General features: G+C 38.3%; 3 protein-coding genes across 9 annotated transcripts in view; 2 read left to right on the forward strand and 1 right to left on the reverse strand.

Moving 5' to 3' along the window:
• The window catches only part of pald1 (phosphatase domain containing, paladin 1), a 46047-nt gene extending 35356 nt beyond the window's left edge, over positions 1-10691 (reverse strand). The window contains exons 1-4 of one of the 6 annotated variants that reach the window (XM_023949410.1): positions 4709-5135; positions 1994-2191; positions 1736-1838; positions 15-194 (exon numbers count right to left, since the gene is read on the reverse strand). In XM_023949410.1, the coding sequence (XP_023805178.1) occupies positions 15-194; positions 1736-1838; positions 1994-2191; positions 4709-4770 (543 nt within the window). In that variant the 5' untranslated portion in view covers positions 4771-5135. Of the gene's footprint in view, positions 1-14; positions 195-1735; positions 1839-1993; positions 2192-4708; positions 5136-7567; positions 8828-10478 lie in introns of those variants that run through there. The other 5 variants (XM_023949414.1, XM_023949412.1, XM_023949415.1 and 2 more) reach the window with 5 other exon arrangements.
• A 514-nt stretch (positions 10692-11205) lies between these two features.
• Positions 11206-16263, forward strand: nodal (nodal growth differentiation factor). The gene is made up of 3 exons (XM_004080413.4): positions 11206-12097; positions 13851-14596; positions 15687-16263. The coding sequence occupies exons 1-3, from the start codon at positions 11851-11853 to the stop codon at positions 15837-15839; spliced, it is 1146 nt and encodes a 381-aa protein (XP_004080461.2). The 5' UTR covers positions 11206-11850; the 3' UTR covers positions 15840-16263.
• Positions 16264-16851: 588 nt separating this feature from the next.
• lrrc20 (leucine rich repeat containing 20) lies at positions 16852-21281 on the forward strand. Of its 2 annotated transcripts, none has more exons than XM_011488234.3 (5): positions 16852-16953; positions 20061-20149; positions 20367-20516; positions 20610-20777; positions 20864-21281. In XM_011488234.3, exons 2-5 carry the CDS (start codon positions 20080-20082, stop codon positions 20998-21000), a joined length of 525 nt encoding a protein of 174 aa, XP_011486536.1. In that variant the 5' UTR covers positions 16852-16953; positions 20061-20079; the 3' UTR covers positions 21001-21281. The 2 variants fall into 2 exon arrangements, with proteins under 2 accessions (XP_011486536.1, XP_004080462.1); XM_004080414.3 differs by lacking the exon at positions 16852-16953 and adding an exon at positions 17432-17755.
• Positions 21282-22407: the final 1126 nt, after the last annotated feature.

The following is a 22407-nucleotide window of genomic DNA, read 5'->3' on the forward strand; positions in this document are numbered from 1 at the left end:
GGAAAAAAAAGAACCTCTTGTCCTTGTGCCTGCAGCCTCTGGAGAACTTGCTTGAATCCGTTTTGGCTGGGCTGACCCATCCCGTACAGCGGGTATGACCCCTTGGCTTGGCGGAAGTTGGGCGCCCCACAGCTCTCAGTTGTGTTTAGAACATCTGCCTTTTTGTACACATCCAGGACCAAGAAGAACTCCCCCTGCGAGCGCAGGTTTGTTAGGTTTGAGCTTGGGTTTATTCCGACATTTACAAATGCAGAGAACAAAAATGTAAATCGTCTGTGGATGGCAAACGTGAAGTCCAAAAATGGAAAAGGCGGGAGCTGGACGTTATCTGGGCAAGTACAGTATTTATCAAACGTCGTCATTGATCTACTTGGAATCGTCAGCACTTCTGGGTTTTTTTTCGAATTAATTTCAATTATTTAAATTAGTCACACATATAATGTATTCTATAAATTAATCCAAACAACAAAGACAACGTGCAAAATTGAAGCTGTTTTTAAACTTTGCCAAGGAAAAAAAAAACATCTTCACACTGGAACTGCCTCTTTTTAAACACATTTTATTGTTTTTTCTTCTTATCCTTTATTTAGTTTTGTACTTCCGCACCTTTAACCTGATTCTCCTCTCCCTGTTTGCAAACATCACAACTACAGTCTGGTTATTCTGTTGTCTCAACAGCTTCAATCTCTGCTGTGCCGCCTCTATCTCCCATGTTTTCAACTGTGACCCTGAGAACTTGCTCTGAGAAGCAGAGCTGCTTTAGAAACTGAGGATAGACAGAAAAACAAATGCACAAAAAGAAAAAAAAATATATATATGCTAACTGACCTGAAAAACAAGACTTGAAGCACAGAAAATGTTTTTTTCTTACTGTTAAACTTAAAACTGCTAAAATACAAACATTTAACAAATCTTTCCTTGCTTGTTTATTCTAATTTGCTGCTAATTATTATATATTTTTAAAAAAGGGTCAAAAGCAGACTTAACTCCTCGCTTACAAATCTTCCCACCTTTTTCAAGTAGCTTGTGACAGGCAACAAGAAAATACGGTTTGTTATTATGGCCCTTTAGGCCTTATTTGTGCATTTTCCACTAAAAAGTCTGTATAGTTCCAGTGATCACTTGGATAAATCAGTTTGATGAACACAGGACCACAGCTAACTGGTAAAAACTAGGATTTGAGAGGGATTTGGAAGGTGGATTAGGCCACTCAAGTCACAAAAATCCCAAATTATAAGGTTTTAGTCAATGAATGGAGTTCCAAAAGCTAATAGGCCACCTTTAATTGAAGTAGCATGACATTAAAGGAAGAAACCATTCAACTGACTAATTAGGGATTTTTTTACTGAACAAACTCAGGACAGCAAAATCCCTTGGTAAGTAAAAATCCATTTTTTCATAAGACCCAACAAACCAGCTTGACTTATCTTTGTGAAAACAGTTGTGGCCAAAACAAAAAGAAAAAACGGCCACCAGCGTGCCCCTGTGTAACGCGAGCTGCACCGGCCCTTGTGTGTCAACAGAAGCTGTGGGTTAACCCTGACAAATACGGCGTGCTTGAACTACCAGAACTGAGGTGACGGCAGATCAAAGGGGTCGTGGGAGGGTGACAACAGTCCTGCTTCAATGGCTGGCTCTAACCAGAAAACGCCGCATGACAATGCTCCAATACGCCACTCTGCCATTTAACATGTCCCGGGAAAGGTTAAGGCGTAAAAGGGGGCTGGTGCCTTACCTGCACTAGGTAGTGCTCGGGCATAGAGTCTGATATCCGTCCCACTTTGTAGTTAGCCTTGAGGATTTCATCGTGAATCTGAAATTCCTGCCTGCAGTTGTATCTGAAAACCAGACGAAATACAGGCAGGTTAACCATTCATTTACTCATTTAGGCAAGATTAGCTAACGGGGCGATAACAGAATCCAGAAGTCCAGCAGGAGCCTGTGGGGGGGTTAACACCCAACCGTGAGGACGCGGATTCAAGGAGGGACTTACGTGATGACGACGGGTGCAACCTTGTTGGTGATAATAGACTTGGCCTTGCTGTTGTGGATGCTGACCGTCTGGAAGGGGCTCGTGCCGACGGACTGCTTGATGTCGGCCATGCCGTTACCGTGAACTCTCTCGATGGGCGACGCTACAGAAACGGGCTGTTGTGCGGCACTCGCAGTTGTACCCATGCTCCACAAGCTGCTGTGAATGACACCCAACAGGCCGCAAATACGGTCAACACAAACACCTAGAACAGGCCAGATTTAAAAAAGCCTTTTAAACTGCTAAAAAACACTGATTTCACTTCTTTTTTTTTCCTTGGAAGACTAAAAAAAATGAGAAGTTTGTTTGCAATTATTTAAAACAATGTGAAGGCTTTAAGTAAAAAGAATATTTTTGCCAAACTGCATCCAAGATTCTAGAAATTCTGTACTAAAAACCTTAAAAGTTATTATAAAAAACATTTTTATAACATTGTAATCTTCTTTGATGTTGTTTACCCCAAAAATTACACCACAAAAAAACATTTTAACAATAAAAAAGTACCTTGAAGCCTGACTTTTCTCCTCATTTTTTCATTTATGTTTGTTTAGTCTTTAAAGTCCCAATCCAATAATAATTTGATCAATTGTTAAAGCATTCCTAGTGGTCTTTTAATTAAGATGATGCTGTTTTAAGCCAAAATCAAAACATTTGTTGTTTTCTAGGATCACGTTTCTAGAGCGCGACAGGAGATTATCAGAAATTTCCGTCTGAGTTTAGGGGATGGACTGTTAGGTGGAATTAAGACTGCGCTCGATTCCCATCATCTATTTGTTTACACTCTCTCCTGCTAACCCACAGCGCCTTATAACCTAAAAGCTAACAGTAGCGGTGAAACAAAAATGGCGAAATATCCTAGCTATCCAACCGTAAAGGTTTGGAGCCAGAAAACAAAGAAACATGAATCTGTTTATCTGCAAGTAGATGCATCAGAATGGAGCGGAGCAGGAAGTCATCGGCCCGCCCATTTAGCTTTCTACGTCACAACTGAGAGCTTTTATCAAATGGCATTTTTTCATCTTCTCTCGGTTCATCTCAATTTAAATAAAGAAAGACCAGAAATACAGTTTTAAGCTTAAATTATTCATTTACTCATCTTCTACCATTTTTTTTATTCCCTTTTGGGGTTAATTTAGATAGAAATATCAATAAATTACAACTTTGTTAAAGTTAAACCCAAAGGGGAGCACATGTGTTTTTGAAATTTTATTTCTGTAATCATTTGAGCACTTTTTGGAAACAGGAATACTCTAATAAGGAGTTAACTAACGGCTTATACGATTTTTATACCTAAAAAGCATGATCAATATCTTTCATGAAACTAAGTGGAAATTGTTATTTTGAATAAATAGTGCTGATTCTTTCTTTTTGCGTGCTACTGTTATGCTGTAAATGTTTGTGACCCCAACAGAACAGGTTTTTCCTGTTGACTCAAGCTTTTTCTCAAACTATAAGCATCAGTTATTTTTTCTTATGTATGTTGAGTTGTTAATGCATTGCTTAAAGATTATAGATTAATTTGGCCGTGTTGTTTTATTGAATCATTTAAAAAAAAAAAAAAAAAGAGCGAATAGAAGGTCTACATCACATGTGTCAAACTCAAGACTCCGTGTCATTTTTTGTGGCCCGCGAGAGCATAAAAGTTTTTCATTTCTTAGAATAAAAAATAAAAATTGGTGTGTATTTATTCATATCTAGGGGGTATCAGACTTGAAATATCGGATTGGGCGACTATACATTAGGACTTAAACACTGTCCCTATAACCTAACCTGACTGAATCAAATTTAAAAGGCTTTATGCTAAAGTAACAAGCAAACATTTGTTTTCTATGCAACTGTAATTGTCACTTTAGAAAGTTATAAAGAAAGTTAAGTAGATAAATAATGAGTTATTTAAAATTAAGGAGTAGTTAAATTTGTTTTCATTACATTTAGTCACATGTATTGGTAATATCTGGCCCTTTGAGGACAGCTGCTATGCCGATGTTTGACACCCCTGGTCTAGAGTAACCCTTTAAAAACATGAAGCGTCCATTAAAAGCTCTGCAGAATTCCAACATGTCGTTGCTTTGGAAACTACTGCACTGTGAAGGGCAATCTGAAGACTCGGGTCCACAATTCCAAAGTGACATCCGTGCGAGGATGAAAGGATTAATCCGTTATGAGGTTCCACTTGGTGTCAAGAAGCTCAGTCGAATGGCAGCACCCTTTTTTTTTTTTCCATCTCAGCTCAAAGCCCCTCCATGTGATCCGCAGCCTTGAACAGATTGGACTCTCATTGTGCGGAGAGAAGTGGCGGATGAGTCACAGACACTCTCCCTGTTGTTGCGTCTAGAGGTGAGTGGGAAGATAAAACCTCGTACTCTGAAAAACTTTCTACTTTAGACGGTAAAAATGATAGCACCCAGAACTGTTGTTTTGTCTCCATTAAATTAGAAAAAAGTTAAGTTTTCTTTAAAATAGTTTCGGAGCCTAGATAGCAGACATTGTTGTAATAGAGAGGGAAAAAATACACAATAAAATCCAATCTCTACCAAATGTCCATAAAAGGAAGTTTAATAATACTTTCCTCCAGTCGCCTAAACCTATTTCTGTCATCACCAGGCCACCACAAGAAGAAAAACAACAAAACCCTTCCAAAAAAAAGGAATAATCCACTAAAAAGTGCAGTCTTACGAATGAAACAGGGAGTGATCTGCATGTCCAGATCCTTTCCTTTGCTGCTTCTTTTCTGCCATGCTCCCGACAGAAAGTGTGAGAATTTGGTATCACAATCCAAAGAGAAATTGCCCCCTCTGGAAATGTCGTTACCCGCCCCCAAACGACAGGGAACGCCCCCTCTCGGTAGCTGGGAGAGCCCGGCAGTTTGGCACTGACTTTTTTTTCCAGCGGGGATCACCTCCGCTTTGCTCTCTCGCCGTTAGGAAGTGGATTCGTGCAGAGAATCAACTGAAACCGAGGGGGGAAGCAGGAGTACATCTGCTATCCAGATGGCTACACTTCAGCTCTTTTTCACAGGGACAACTTTTTGACACAGATGACAGTTAGGGCGGTCCAAGAGATGCTAAAGTGTAATAATAATTAACTAAGCAGCAAAAAATGTCATCACATTTAGTGATAAAGACATTTTTCCACGCAAAGATGCAGATTAAGTCTCTAAATCTGGCAACATTTTACAAAAAAAAACATTCAAAAAAGCAAGTTTTTAAATATCTCTATAATTAAAAAGATTTAATTAAAAGAAAAATGAAATTTCTGAACTACAAACAAACTTAAGTATGAAAAAAATGCCCATCTTTTAACTTTCTTCCCATTTATTTTTACAAAATAAAACTTTATTATCCTCTCCTTTTTTAAAGGAAATTAAAGAGTTGAGCAGAAGATACCAAAACATCATCAGGACAATCTAAATATGACCGTCATCCACAAGAGCTTCCTGTAAGTTATCGCTTGTAGCTATTTAGAAAACAGGCAGCTTGATACTTCCTGAAGCTTCCGTTTTATAGGCCTCCTGAGAAAATGTGACATTGTTAACCCCCTGAAGAATGTACAGAAGCCTTAAACTGGAGCCCCAGAGGTCCCTCTTCCCTACCTTGCATCTTGTCAGCTGTGCTGCGGGGCCGAGCTACACCCAGAGCATGGCCCTCATCAACAAACACTCACCAATGGACAAACCTGGTCTAGCGGGCAGGCAGCAAGGCGGGGGCCTAAGTAGAAATAGCTCTGGGTCACAAACATCCTCCACAAGAGCCAATCTGGGCATCACAGTGGCTGTTTAGCAGACAGTAAACTCCAAGATTCCATCCAGGAACTCAAACATCGCCTTTATTATTACCTTTGTTTACAAGTCTGAGAACAGGTAAGGAAAGTTTCTCCAAAATGGCACAAATACTTAAATTCAGAGACAGCTCAGTCAGGAGTAAAACCATGGAAACCAAACCCTCGTGCCAGCCAACCAGCGATTGCTCCATTCAGGCCTGCCCCATTTAAATTCTGCCGGTGTCCCGACTTTGCAGCAGCGGCGTCCTTCAGACAAAAGCGTCTGCGAGCAGGAAGGAAGGAGCTCGCAGCTGCAGGATGCGTCTGTTGGTGGCCCGAGGAAGGATGCGGAGCGCTCTTCATTCACAAGAGGTGCAGGGGTTCCAGCGAGGTGGGCATCGGTGGAGAGCACAGAGGGGGATCTTTCAACACAACTTCCTCCATCACGGTGGTGAGGAGCGCCACAAAGCGTGGCTGCAGAACCCGCAAATGGTTCTGCATTCCGCTCGTTTTGTTTACTCTGCCTAACCAATTCAAGGACTTCAATGGTCGCCATGGCGGCAACTCATTCTGTCTGACAATGTTTGCACAATTTTCCCAAATCTTCAGGTTGTGTTATGCATTTTTCAATCACTAGATTAATCTGCACTGGACTGCTTTTATTTACAACCAAATGTAAACCTGATTTCACAATAAAAGCCCAAATAAACCAAACATTTATAACCCTGCAACAAGCAAGAGGAAACACCTAAACAGGAAGTGCTCAGATGTTCTCTCTGAAGTTCTGAAGTTTCCGCCCTGCAGCTGAACACATATCTCATCAATGAGGTCAAAGGTTGCAAACAGCCGTGATTCCACAGGACATTGTTAGTTCCTGCACTAAAAGTCAAGTTCTGAATGGAAATGAGCTCACCGCTTCCTTGTTATTATTATTTTTTTTTCATTTTGTTTTCTTTCAAACTGTACCGTATCATTCATTGTAATATTGTGCTACATTGTAAGTTTCTTCTCAAAGAAATTCTTCAGGAGAAAAGGGGAGTTTTTTTCCCCCCCTCAAAACACAGTATTTAAACCTGCAAACATGCAACTATAATCTTGCGCAACTATAATCTTGCACAGCAAACCTTAAGTGAGTGCAAAGCATCCTGCTTGAGACATTAAAAAAACCAAAGTATGTCAGTACAACTACACAACATACATGCATACCCTTCATCCTGCATTCTTGGTTTCACTGCAGCCTGACACTAAGCTGCAAAAAGCCCTACGCAAGTCTATTTTGGAAACTCTGCCTGTAATTTAGTTCAACCCAGATCTACAGAACTTGAATGCCTCTATGATTTTGTGTCTGCAATGAGACATTCAGGATTTTTTCTGTTTTTTTATTTTTATTTTTTTTTAAACCGCAACATGCAACCACAGTCAGCTCCACCAAGCCAACTGACAGGTCTTTGATCGGTTACACCCATCAAAAATCCTCCTCCTTTAACAGATTACACCCTGATTTGTTTTGTTTTTTTTACAAGATTTTAATCACCGTCCACTTCTTTTAAACTTTTGTGAGTTCAAACAAATTCAAACTTAGCCACGTTTTTTTGTAGTTGGTAATATTCCGGCCAAGTAAACACCCCTTTCAAGACAGAAGAATCTAAAAGGCTGCATGTTTCTATGCAAATATTGAACAAAAATGTATTAATTTGTTTAGGATTTGGTCTAAAATAGCAAAATGTAATTGCTAAAGTATCACACCACAGAAGAAGAGGAGAGTAACTCCGGTACCTGGCATTCAGTTTCCAGCCCCCCTTCTGAAGGATGCACACGTGTGGAAGAAACCACTAAAGCGGCATCCCTGCTGCAGCCAAACGGTGTCAGGCACACATCCTCCCTGGGATGCCTGTCTGATCTGTGAGGCGATCTGTCGCAGACTGTTGATCGAACGACCGCAGGCGGCAGTCCGGACCAGCACGTCCTGAGAAAGCAGCTCAGCGGCAGCGTCCTTCGCTGAGAAAGGCAGACACTCAGAAGGCTCTCCGTCAGAGATGCAGAGAGTCTGAAGGCATCTTCCCTTGACGGCTTTCTTACTTTTTTTTTTTTTGAATGCGTGAGGTACAAAGCTGCTCAGAAATGCATGTGAATGTACGTGTGTGTAAAAAGGATGTGGAGGCGGACCCTGAGAGGCATACTCATCATCAAGAGGATCCAATCGCTAATCGGAGCCTCCTGGCAGCACCTTTTACCCGTACAGCAAACCTTTTAGCAGCTGCATGAAACACATCAGAAAATTTGGATTTTAAAGGATTTGGTGTCTCAGCTGCAGCACTCACCGACATGTGAGCCTGCCAGGAGGCATCACGCAGGCCTAATTAACCACAATGCTTTAATTAGTCCATTCATTAGCAGTTAACACATGCCATGTTGAAGGCAAACAGGCTTACAGCTGGGCAAATACTTGGATTTAGGCTTGGGGTTGAGCGGCAGAAGGCTTGACCAGAAAAAAAAAAAAAAGACAATTCCACCAAACAAACATGATTCCTGTAACCACGCTTAAGTTAAAGCGAGGACTGCAGGTGGCTAAACAAACGTATAGGGTAGTTCTCCAACACGCTGGCTGGTCGAGGGGAAATTTCTTCCACATAAGAATGCGTAATCAACCATCTCTGTTCACATGGAGCTTGTTGGCGAGAGCAATTTTCAAGATATGGATGAAAAAAATAATAATCTGCAGCTGCCACACCTGTTCCTTCCTGCAGCGGCGCAGGCCAAGACTGAAGCTATTGCAACATCACAGGCGTGGGACTGAAACCCTCCCGCGGCCTGAAAACCTCCAAACATAAACGACTCAGTCGGGGATCAAGAAGATTTACAGGAAACCGAACGATATCAAGACGTGCAGGTCTGCTTCAAGGATGAGGAATTTAGGTGAAGTATAGCCTCTTTAAAAGACATAATATTTAATACACATCCTGACGGCTTCACTTAATTCTGCGGAAGAAATTGAAGAAGAGGAAGTTCTGACACACATTAGGTAAAACATCCTACCCTGCCTCACATCCGAGTGGGAAAAAAAAGCATGTGGTTCATATCACTTATCTTGTCCAAATCCTCTCTAGGGTCTGACATCTGTCTTACCCATGAAAGCCAGTTTGTTAAACGTCTAGAAACAGAAGAGTGCCAAAACTGTTATCTTGCAATCTTTAACTATGACCGCATATTTAAAAGTTGTCGTCTGTTAATAATCCTTTATGCAAAAATGGCAACGAATGCTAATCCAAAAGCGAAAAAAAGATATTTTTTCAAAATATTTGGCATTTGATCTAATGTTAAATGGTCAAATGAGACACCTAGTGGTAGAAATGAGTTACTGCACTTTGGGAGAGCAGATCAGAACTTTTGAACGATTGTTTTTTTTTTATTTGTCATTTCATCCTTCAAAAGGGAAGAATAAACCCTGAAGTTATAGCTATAACAGTTACAACTTCCCTCTCTTTCATTAAAAAAAGAGAAAGAAAATTGATCAAAGTTTTACCAAGAACAAACAAATTTAACTAAATAACTGAAATTTAAAGCAGTAACCTTGCTGAAAGGATTTTGGATTGACCTCAACTTCACCTTGCATTCAACTATATATGTCTATTTAATATAGGCATTTGCACCCCAACATGGTCAAATGTGATGACTTTCAGCAATTTTTACATTTTCTTCCAAATTTCTTAATGAAAACAGGATCATTGTCAGCAGTTTTAACAAATACCTCTGCACGTCTCAAGCATCCCATCATAAACATGGGACTTAGACAGCATCTCATGACAAATGATTTCGAAATGCACTTCTTTTCAACTCTTTCACTTAATTATTATTATTTTTTTAATCTGGTTACTTATTCACAAGAGGTGTTTTGTGTCCTTGCTCCTGATTAATTGTGATAATACCCCTAAGTGTGATCTAGACCCCCATTTGACGAGAGCTGGTTTCTAGGTAAACTGATCTGCCCAGAGGAGGCCGGTCCCAGCTGGACGGACCCAAATGAGACAAAAAAGCCAGAGCTCCAGAACAATACATCAAAGAGTGTCTTTTGCTTTTGACTTACATGCCCAGAGACCTCTCACACTTGAAGTGTCACATTTCATTAAAGCAGTCTCTTTTTTTTTAATGGCCCCCAAATACTCCTGCAAGTGATTTAACCTAATGACAAGACAAAAAAAACTGTTTAGCTGCAATCTGATTCATTTTAGGTTATTTTGGATGCGTGCAGGTTTATCGAATGATTTGTTTGACTGTTTGTTTGTACTTTTTTTTTTAAGATAAATTTCAGACTTTAGATGACTATGAGATTACAAGCTGTGGTGGTAAAAAGGTGGGGGGGATAAAACATATTATTCACGTTGATTTTCCCACATTTGCTAATTAACATGTGAAGTTTTGGCTAAAGCTAACTTGATTTATAGCTGGATTCTGGTGGGCGCTACAGCAAAAGATGCAGTCAATGTGGCGAGCACATGCTAAACTCCCATCAGCCCCTAAAATACTCTAAATGTTTAACAGAAAACGTTTCCCCCGTGGGGGAAAGAAAACCCCAAGATAGATAAAAGCTATGACGCTAAAAAAGGACATTTTCTTGGGGTCAGAAAGCGCTAGGTTGTCTGCTAGAGTGATTCGTTTACCAAGAGCTGTAAACTTTGAAACGACTCACCATTCAGCAGACGCTTGACGAAAAGAAGTCTTGAGGAAGCATGTTGTTTTCCGAGGCTCAAACAGACTAAATCGACAGATACAGCTGATGCGCCGAGCTTTTGGTTTGAGTAGGTGTGTGGTACAGTCCCCGGCGCGGATGTATCCCTCCTGAAAATGTATCTCCTGAAATTTTCTCCTGAAATTTACGAGGAAAACGGTTTAGCTCAGTGTGGACAACGGCGCATGCGCACGCATTCGCCTCAATAGATGCTAGTACCCATCAAAATACAACAAATCGTTTTAAAACCCCTTTTGTAGTGAGACACTTTAGAACTAGTTTTTCACTAAAAATAAGTATCAATAATAACTTTTCCCCATCAGTGTATAAAAATAATGTCAGATGTTTTATTAGTAGTATAAATAAAAACGATCGTAGATTCATCTAATGGAAGCCCGTACATTATATATATATATATATATATATATATATATATGTGTGTGTGTGTGTGTGTAAAAAATATATAAAAGATATTTATATATATAAAAAAGAAAGAAAAATCTTCTATCCTTTCATGTTTAGAGGTGTCAAAAATGAATATGTTTGTTATTCATTCCATTTTGAGAAAAAAATAATCTTTAATTGATTTGTAAGTGAGTAATGACGCGAGTGACATTGCTGTATTTGCAGATTTGTTAGTATGTTAGTATTTTTATTAAATTATTATTTTTTTAATTATTTTGACTCAAAAACAATTATCCCTCCAATGTGATGGCAAATGGAAAGTAAATTGATGAACAGCAGTTGTAAAGAAAATTAGTCAGCTATTGGGGCTTGAGTGCTCATCCATTACAGCCTTTCTTATAAAAGCCAATTACCGCTGAAAAGCTTATTTAAACGTGTGATAAATGTTTGAATTGTGAATGTTCATCTTTTTTTTATTTATTTTTTTGTCCTGAGCTAAACTAACGGATGCTGTGTTAATAGGTATTTTGCTTTAAATTTATTAGTTTAGACATCTGTTTTGTTTTGGTAACTGTCTGCTTCATTAGGGGCCAATTGGTGGATTTTCGTCCTCTTTCTCCATTTTAGCATTTCAGTACTGGTAAATCAGACTATTAAGAAACCACTTTTCATGTTCTGATGGGGACCATAGCTGCAGAAGCGACAGAAACATTGTGCAAACACAACGTTGCGCCTGGCGCAAACACGCATCCAGCCCTCCCCATTAGCACCCGAATAGACGATGAGCTGTCATGTTGCAGCTCTTGAAGACGTACGTCAATTTCCTTTAATGTTCTCAACCACCCGTTAAACATAAAGGTGGGTGGGTGAGGCTATATAAGACAGCCCTAATCTCACGGGGAGAAGAATTTGCCATGAACGGGCTGAGATGATGCGCGCACTGAGAGCGCTGGCCATTGCGTCGCTGCTGGCGCTGCTGGCTCACGGGACTCCGGACTCCAGTGGATTTTTCATGAAGTCGGCGGAACGCTCCTTAGCCCTGGACAGATCGGTGGGATATCACCTGCCAACGTACATGATCAATCTCTACAGGAACTTCAAGTCAAATCTATCCAGGCCTTTGGATAATTTGGAGCGCAAGCGCGCAGACACAGTGAAGAGCCTGGTGGCAAAAAGTAAGATCTGGGTTTCTACTTATATACATATATTTTGGTGTCAACCAAGCAGGATTTCATTTTAAGTGAAGCTAGAATCGGAGTCAGCTCTTCTGGTATGTTGTTGTCCTTGTTGCTCAAGTGTCGCCCTGTCACTGCGCGCCAGACGACCTCAGAGACGTTCAATCCACATCCCGCACAAGAGCCAATAACCATGCAAGGATCAGCGTGTGAAAAGGACGGGTTTCTTTCTAATTCTCAAAGCAACCCCCCCAATGGGTGATGTTGATTAGGTACCTCGCCAGACATCCCTTATACAAATCTCTTGGGTCAAATCAACAACTTCTCCTTAGTTCTTTTTTCACACTTGGTCTGATTAGATTAGAGCTCGGGATTGAAAGGTGGCACAAGTGGAGTGCGCAGGCAGGCGTGCTCATTTCACATCTCTGCAAAGTGTTATTTGTTTGGAGCAAGGATATGCAGGAGCCAGGACCTGCGTGGATGCATGAATGATGATTAGTTTCGGGATTTTTTTTTTACCTGAGTGGATTAATGATGGTGGCGGTTTGCACTTTTAATCAAGAGCCAAACTCAATTATCCAACACAAAGTTTAGATGCTGCAAGCACTTTAATCCCGCAGATTAATTTGAGCCACACCTCATTATTTAGGGTGAGCATCAGGTTGCATGACCTGACCGGATTAAAGTTGATTTATTTAAACAGGCCCAACTCCCCACCAATGTTGTTTGATAAGGCACTATAGAAATGCAATAAAAAAGACAAACAAATATTCGAGATTGTAACATTCCACTAAAACCAAATTATATTAAGTAGGGATGTAACAGTTCATTTTAATGATTTAATTTATATCAGATACGATTCATACTTGATATTGGTTTATTTTGAATTTTTTGACCAAATATTAATCCAGGACATCTTTAGCCAAAATAGTGTGATTTAGAGATTAATATCTGGGTGCTGAAAAGTTCAGGTGAAGTTTATATATTCCTTGAATTTCTGGTAAAATAATCAAGTAAAAATCAAATATGTGTACAAAAAAAACAAGATTTCATGTCAAATCCATTCACATTTTAGTTTCATAAAGTTAATCTCACTGTTGTCACTGTGGAACCAAACTGCATGGTCTCATTCATTCATCTTCTAAGCCGTTTTGTCCCTTTAGGGGTCACGGGATCTTTGAAAATCTTAATTGTTTACACACATAGGACTGTAATGATGGATTGATCATTTTTTGCTGCCATCACATGTGTGTTGTCCTCTGTGATGGCATTTGGTCGTTTTTACACCATAGTAAAATAAGCCTACTATGTCTCAATCCAAGATGTTCCAATGTTGGCATACTAGGTTTCCTTTTTCATTTTGAAGCATTTTTATAATAGAATAGGTCCTTCCGATTAACAACATAGGAATGTCAGTCAATTATTAAGTTGATTAATTGTTATAACCCTAATATTCAGGGTATTTTAATTATTGCCAACATAAGTGAGCAACAGATTACATAGAAACTGTTTCAAAACTTTGTCCTTCTTGAATGTGCTGTTCTGACTGTGAAAAGGACTTTTCCTAAATGGAAAAGCAGGAAGTAACCAGATTTGGTAAGGAAAACCACAAAAAAGCAAGTTAGTCATTTAGAATAATATCTATTTTTTTTCCCCTCTCTATTTTGGTCAATATGTGTACATATACACATTTCATAATAATGTAATGTCCAGCAATTTCAGCTGATCAAATACTTCTGTTTTCACACATCAGATCTGAAATACAGACGTGGACGCTGGGTGGCAACTTTTGACCTTCGTGCCTTGCTCACTGACATCCACATCCAGGCAGCGGAGCTGAGAATCAAAGTTCCTCTGGCCATGAATGCCTCCAACATCACAGTGGAGGTGCATCACCAGAGGAAGCAGCTGGTGGGGGTGCTCTCTCAATCGTCCCTAGTTACTTCATCACACAGCTGGAAGGTGTTCAACATCACCAATCCTCTGCTGGGCTGGCTCAGGGGGAATTCCAGAACTGGTGACCGACCCAAACGTGTCTCCAGACGGAGGAAGGAGGAGAAGAAAAAAAGAGGATCGCCTGTTCTGGATCGGCCGGTTTATGTTGCAAGCGCAAGAAAGGAGCTCCTCAAGAGTGACCAGGCCTTGCTGGTTGTCTTCTCACACACGGGGTCTGATGGGAACTCAAAGGCCAAAGCGAGCCTGCTCCACACAGCTGAACAATCCAAGTTTTTGTCCCCCGCTGAAATCAAAAGGGTCCAAGGCCTGAAGAGGCGTCGGAGCAAGCGAGGACACAGAGAACAAACAGCAATCTCGCATGTGTTCAGGAGAGGGGGAGAAAAATCTCTCTGTCGCAGAGTGGACCTGTACGTCGACTTTATTCAAATTGGATGGGGTTCTTGGATCATCTTTCCTAAAAAATACAACGCCTTCCGCTGTGAAGGCTCCTGCCCTGGTCCATTAGGAGAAGACCTAAATCCAACCAATCATGCTTACATGCAGGTAAACGTTTGTGGATCCATCTTACTTTTTTTCAGAACTTACATCAGATGGAAAACACTCTCAGTGACTTGCTATTAACAGGCAGAACATATTTCCAAAATTAACTGTAATAAAATAAAAATGCATTTTCAGGAAATTTTAGAAATCCAAATGCAGTTTAAATATTATGACTTATATTAGACACTAAAAAATAAGAAAATGAACCAAAAACTACAACATAATAGTAATTCTCAAAGAGAGAGATGAGGACTTGGTCAAATGAAAATAAAAAATTGCCAAAAACCTTAGAAATTTTTTTAGTATTACTTTACCCAAACCCCGGGGTCTGCAACCTGTAGCTCTTCTATACCTTCATTGTGGCTCTTTGACTTTGAAGAAAAATGCTAAGGATTTGAATAAATAATAAATTTGATAGTTACGTTTTTTTCTTTTTAGTTTTTTAAACTAATTTGATTTATGTTTTTTTTAACAACTGCTGACATAACAATTAATCAAGAGACATTGAGAGCTTTACCATTCCTCAAAAAAAAGTGTCAGGCAACTACGCAAAATGATGGTCAAAGGTTTGATCTATTCTCAGGGTAGTTTATTATTAGAATACGTTTAAAATTATATTCTTACCATACTGCTGTTCAGAGACAAAATTCTTAAAGTATACTTGCAAATCTACTGCAGCAGGATTTTATTTGACACAGGATGCATTTTATTTTGAAAGGAACTAGAATGTGCTGTTGTCAAATTAGTAATATAAGACTGTTATACTTCAATTTGTGTATTTTTTTTTAACTTTACAAATAAATGTGCTTTGTGGCCAGAAAAATTAGTAAAATATATATATTTTGGTAAGTAAAACACAGGACCAAATGGCTCTTTTAGCATTAACGCTACACTTCTTGTAAGAATAAAAAGCACAAAGTAAACTTACACTAACAACTTTCACATTGTTTTTTTTATGTTGGTCTCTAAAATGTAATAAATATCATTGGTTGCTAAAAAAAAAATCGAATTAAATATTTTACAAAGAAATTATCTTTATTAAATGTGTGTATGAAATTCTAAAGTAACTATATCTTTTTTTGTCTCTTTCCAGAGTCTTTTGAAGCATTATCATCCAGAGCGCGTGGCAGCGGCATGCTGCGCCCCCACCAAAATGAGCCCCCTCAGTATGCTGTACTATGAGAATGGAGAAATGCTTCTTCGTCATCATGAAGACATGATCGTGGACGAATGTGGCTGCCAGTGACCACAGCGACAAATGTCGGTGTTATGGAGCACCATTTAGGCACAGGCAGGTAGCCATACTGAAAGAAGATAAACGATTTCGGAATAACAGGGCCAAAAAAAAAGACACTTAACCAGAAAAAAAAAGCTCTTTGATGTTTGTCAGTGTGCACTATTAATTTGCATCTGATCCACATGCAGACACTTTATTATTGGTTCTGGTTAATAGGAAGACCAATGTTGGTATGAGATTTGCTGAAATACAATCTAAAATTTAGCTACTGTCACAATAAATGCAGGGTTAGTTTGCTGTCCCTCACCAAGATATAGGTACAAAGGAAATTGCAATGTTCTTGAATATTTCAGCACTATTCTATTGTGTAATGCAAAATTTGTCACTGGGAACTAATGTGTATTTATTGTAAATAAAAAATTATTTATGTCTATTTGAATGTGTGGTTTTCTTATGCCACACGATCTATTGGTAACACATTCTCAGAGTGTGTGTGTGTGTGTGTGTATGAAAAGATGAGAGAAGTCTGTAACGTTCATCATAGATATAACTGAAAGCAAGAATTCACAATGCATGATTTAACATTTATTGTTGACCAAATACCAATTTTCTGCACCATTTTACAAATATTTATTTAAAAATCATAAAATGTGCTTTCCTGAATTCTTTTTTTGCATTCTCCTTCACAGTGAAGGTCTAACTATGATTACCATTTTAGAACATTTTTAAGTGGAAAAAAGTACAATCAGCCAAATACTTGTTTTTGTCACACTTCATATTTGGCTGTTAAATTTTATATTTCATATTCACAAACAATATATGTTTTAACTAAACCGATGCTTAGCTGGTATTTCTAAAACTGTGATTTACAAAGTAGCTGAATACCAAAAGAGATTTTTCCAGTGTTGCAGTTGCTCACAGCTTCCACATTGAAATTACACCACTGAATAGAAGTAGGGATCCAGCACTTACTGTAAAGTGGCAGGTGTAACAATGGCAAACTAAACTCTAGTCTTTTGAGGCCAGTGAGTTTATTGTATTCTAGTCTTTTGAAAAAACAGACTACACAGGAATTTTACAGAAATTTCACAGTGAGCGAACTGGATACAAATCTAATTCAAAGGTAAGACAATATTTACCTTCTTATTCCAGAGTTAAACAAAATAAACATTAGATTGTAGCTACAAATCAACACATTATTTGTTTTAATTTATTCAAAATTATATGCAGTGGGGTAAATGAGTAAATCAAATATTTTCAGAGATTATTTGGATCGCTTTTAACTTTTAAGTTGCATATTTTGCAAAGAAAAAATAGTTATCCTTCATTTCATCTGGGATGTTTGTGATGTGTCTGTATAAATGAAAAACATTCAGTTCAAATTCAGTAGAAAAATATAAAATAAAAAACAACTGATGTTTGAGATGAATAAAAATACAAATAAATTGTTGGAAATTGGGTAATGTTAATTCTTGCCTTATGTAGTGTTTTAGATTCACGTACAACTTTTTTTTAAAAGTTATTTTTATCCTGTTAAAACCATAGCCATTTATAAACTCCCACTGCGCACCGCGTCAGCACATAAGTGACATCATCCATTCATCTACTTCTATTAGCCGGCTAGCAACTGTTAGCACGTGCTGCATAAGGCTAAATTTAGTTTATACTCGAACAATGAGCACTGCAAAGTTTTTCCTTTTTATTTTATATTTTTATAACCATATTCATATTTGCCTTACATGCTACAAGTTTTAATTTCGCTTAAAATGGCAATGTTTTAAATTACTATAGACTTTCCTGTTTTGATTTTTGTCATGTTGCAATAAAGTTATACAAAGGGAGAAAAAAACACAGCCGTGTAATGCTAGCTTGTAAGATCCCATACCGGTGAAGCTAACCCTGACAGCTGCGAGGCACCGGTTGGGGTAAGTTTCTGCTTCACGTGGCTTAATGAAAACTTGAACTTTTTTTTTTTTTTTTTTTTTTTTTTTAAATATAAATGATTATACGATTTTTATTGGTTGTACGACAGCTCATCGCCCTTTTTTTATACTGTTTTAAAAATCATTAACATACTTTTAAGCATGTTTAACCATTCAAAAAACCGAAAGCTTCTAGTTACAACACTTTAGCAACTTAATTACTACTCAATACGTCACTTTTATACATTACTGTAGTTACAATGATAGTAACGTATGCATTACAGTTGATTAATCATTGAAATAGTAAATGTCTTAAAAGCAGCAAACCCATTTAAACTTAAATTAAGGAGCCAAATTTCCTTTTTAGGCTTTACATCCAAACACTTCAGTTTTAATTTTTGCTTTCTTAATAAGTGTGGTTGGTCATTTTTCTTTCTTTCCTCACAGAGCCAATGTCTTTCTGTTCTGTTGTAGCTTGGTTGGGTAAATTTAACCTGCACCTTTAGTTCTTCTAAGGCACACCTGTCTCTAGTTCTTACCACAGGGTATAAGGGCCACCCTTAAAAGACAAAAAAAAAAAAAACAATCAATATATGAGAATAGAGTTCTAAAATTATAAGAAATAGTTGAAAGTTTTATAAGAAATTTGACCTACAGTTATGGGGGGAAAAAATCAACAATTTGCAAGAAAAAAGTGTTATCCTAGGCTTCAGAATGTCACAATTTTACAAGAAAAAGTTGTCCATTTTTGAAAATAAAATGTTACATTTAGCTTGTGAAATATTTCAACAAAGACAGCAAACTTTACCTGTTTCACTTACGTTGCAGACAATTCTGAAAAACCAGATGGACATTACACTCCTCAAGAATCTCGCTGAATCGACTTTTTTTGTAAATGTACAACTTTATTTAAAAAAAATCCTGTATTTCTCCATGTAAAATTACGACTTTTTAAATCATAAATTTAGGTATGAAAAATGAAACAATATGTAGACTTTTTTTTATCTTATAACAGTTCTCAGTTCAGTAATTAGTCATCAGGATGAAGTGTGTGCAGTTAATCCAAAACTAGGCTCTCTCAATCCAGCTAAACAGGAATTGAACTAAAGCGAGGTTAGCTGCAAAACAAGCACGGCAGTAGTTCTCGATGAACATGGTTGGAGACACCTGGTCTGAGATAACTGTCTAGCCTCACAAAAAGAGCCTCAATGTTGATTTTTTGTGCAGTCCCATCTCCACCTTAAAATCCTCAGTCACACCTACATAACATCTCACCACTATCTTCCAGCTCCCATACATGTCCTCAACAACTCTAATCTACTTCTCTGCTACTCCAGACTTGCTCATCCAAACCACAGCTCTCCTCTCTGTATCCTGTCTTACATTCTCTGGTTCTATAAAGACACAATGCAGCTCCTTCTGGGGTTTTCTGTCCTTTCCAGCATCATCAAAGCAAATTTTGGATCTGTGGTTCAACCCTACTGCTGCTCACAAATGTTCACTTCTGTCTTCAACCTGGCTTCCAGTACTTTTCCCCAAAACTTCATTGAGTTATTAATCAGCTTATTCATCTGTAGTTTACATAACTCTTCATGTCTTTTTCCCAAAAATGAGAACCAGAATGCTTCTCCCTCATTTCTCTGTCATCCTCAGACAGACACTCAATCCTCTGAGTCCAAACCTCTACTGCTACCTCTCCTAAACACTTCCATCCCTCCACAGTGTGTTATCAGGACAAATTCCCTTTCCACTCTTCATCTTCTTCTGTCTTCCTCACTTCATCTTCACTGATCTTTGTTACTTCCCGCTGTACAACAGCTACCTCTTGTCCTCTGTGCTTTCTAACATTTTTTGTCCTTTATCTGCTCTTCAAATTCTGCTTCCATCTGTCCATCACACTTGTGAAACTTGTCCACACTTTTTCATCTCTGTTCTTGATCACTCTAACCTGCTGCACATCCTCCCATCTGCTTTGCCAACCTGTACAGATCCTCATTTACCTTCTTTGTTTCTACGGTGGTCTTTTTTTGGCCTTTGCCACCTTCACTTTCACTTTCAATTAGTTCTGGCCTGAAATTCTTCATTCCAAGTGTCTTCAGCTGTTTCCTTATTCGAGATGACCCACCAGGTACTCTCCTCCCCTGAGTCTTAATTATGTTTTAAGTCATGATTCAAAACACAGATACAGTCATGGACTGTGTGGTTTATACTGAAAAGCTATAAAAAACAAAGAGATTGCATGCAACTACAGATTTGATCATGTACGTGTTTACTGTTGACATGCAGTGGTTTGCTTCTTCCAATATAGAAACAAACACTGATCAAAGATGGCAGAGGCAGTAGCAAATGTGGTCCAAAGAATTTATGCAGTGATGGAGGGGGACAAAGATAGTCTGGGTAAGTAAAAAAAGAAAGGTTTGCTATTTTTACTGTTTTAGAGCATCTTGATAGATAATCTGACGTTATCTAAAACTGTACCAGCAGATGGCGACAGAGGGACAAAAGAAATCTGTGCTGCTGTAATTCCCCAGCCTGTATTACTTTTGGGTTTTCATCATTTTCCCGCTGCATTAATGCTTTTATAATGTCAAATTTGTGCAATTCTTCTGTGCAGACCTGTCGAACTGCCAGCTCACTTCTTTCCCTGAGGGTGTGTTCCAGCTCCTGAGGGGAGTCAGTGACAACATTCACGTCATTTCATTGGCTAACAATGAGATGAAGGCCATTTCCAGCAAGTTTTTCTCAACTTTCACTCAGCTCAAAGGTAGAAAAATATGCCAAATAGTTGACTTAAAGCAAACTTATGTATGTTGTTGACAAAGATGTTCACTTCTCTCGGGTTTTATTTGCTTTCAAGAGGTTGATCTACAAGGAAATGTCCTCACCAAGCTCCCCGACAACATTGCAGAACTGCAGCATTTGACTGCCGTCAATCTGGCTAATAACAGCTTCTCAGCCTTCCCTGATAAGCTTACAGAAATAGCCACCCTGGAGAGGATCAACCTGGAGGGAAACCGCATCGCCGGTAAAAACGCCTTAATCTGTCCTGTTGTGAACAGTGACGTTCCCAAAATAACCAGTTTTTCTCTTTTCTCTTGCTTTTCTCAACAGAGATACCCGTGGAGAAACTGTCCGACATGGCGGCGCTGAAGTGGCTGAACGTGAGGTCAAACCCTCTGAGCTCCAGCACTCAAACTGCTCTGCAGTCTCCCCACAAATTTGATGTTTTGTCAGCAAATGAGCCTTAGACTCTATGCAAGTGTGATCAATATATTATTCTGAACTGGTTGTGGCTTTAACTACTGAAGCTGTAAACTTTAAAGTGGCGGCTCGGTGATGGGATACAAACTTGAATGGGGAGAAACAGGAATTTCTGATGATGGAAAAACTCCATCCAGATGCCTTTTTTTTATCATTTAGGATACAATTTCTCTCTGTGTTCATAACCGGGCTTTCAAATGCTTTGAGTTTTCCTGCCTTATTTATTACTTTGATTTTTCACATCACAAATAAACAGTTTTGAAATTTTTCCAGACTTTCTTTCTTTTTTTTTAACCTTTTGTCTTATTTAGCCTCTGTATCAGGGTTGAAAAAGATCTCAGGAAAGTAGAAGAGGAAGCCGTTTAGCTGGTGAAGTTTTTACTGCGAAGACACAAAAATAATGTATTTAACATTCAAATGTACCGTAGTACAAAGAAACAGAGAATAAGAATTTATTTAGACAGTTCATAGTTATGAAAATTATGAAGCAGATGATCAAATCAGGATCTTACTTGGGGTTTTTATTACCTCAAAAAGCAATAGCTGAGGCTAAAGGCAATTATAGAAAATTGAGATTGCCCCTTTACAGTGATAATATGATTCATAAAGCACATGGTTTGTAAATTTTTTTGTCTTTAAAAACACATTTTGTATTAAAGGGTTAAAAGCATTTTCAGAGCAACAAAAGCAAAAATCTCAATCTCAAAAAAGAAATACTTTCACGGATTACACTTGTCAGCTACATTATGGCAGTCCAGCATGAGTATTTATGTTCTATAGGATATCTGAAATGTTCCGTAATCCTAATTCTTGCACCATAATCTGTGCATATGCATAAAACGCGCCTAAAAACAGAACTTTGTAGAAAATTGAATTCCTTTAGCCTTTCTGTTTTTCTACAAACCATCCAAAACTCCTTAAACACATTTGGATTTGATTTATAAGGAGCTTTTTCAAATCACATTTTATTCTGACTGATACAGCATTTTGGCACAATTAAAATCCTAAGCATAGTGTCATTAAATTGGTGCAGTATTCCCACAATAAAAAAAAGTAATATTTTATTTATTAGTTGGTTTAACACTCAAAATTCCTGGATTGCATCATGTTTGATTTATACAAGTGAAATAGCTAAACTTGTGTGTGTGTGTGTGTGTAGGTGTAGTATCAGACACCCCAAAAAGTGCACAAATAATCCAAATTATGAGACAACAAAAATGTATAAATGCAAAATAATTGGCCTTTTTAAAAAAAAAATAGAAGTAGTCAAAAAGAGATTTAAAAATCAAAGTTGTACTGTTGCGGTGACCCTAAAGGAGTTAGAAGTCACGTCTTCTAATCCTGCTAATCCTGCCTTGTTAATTGGTTTACAGCTGCCTCCAGCCTGCTCCATC

This window comes from Oryzias latipes, chromosome 19 (assembly GCF_002234675.1).
Source record: "Oryzias latipes chromosome 19, ASM223467v1".
Taxonomy (NCBI): domain Eukaryota; kingdom Metazoa; phylum Chordata; class Actinopteri; order Beloniformes; family Adrianichthyidae; genus Oryzias; species Oryzias latipes.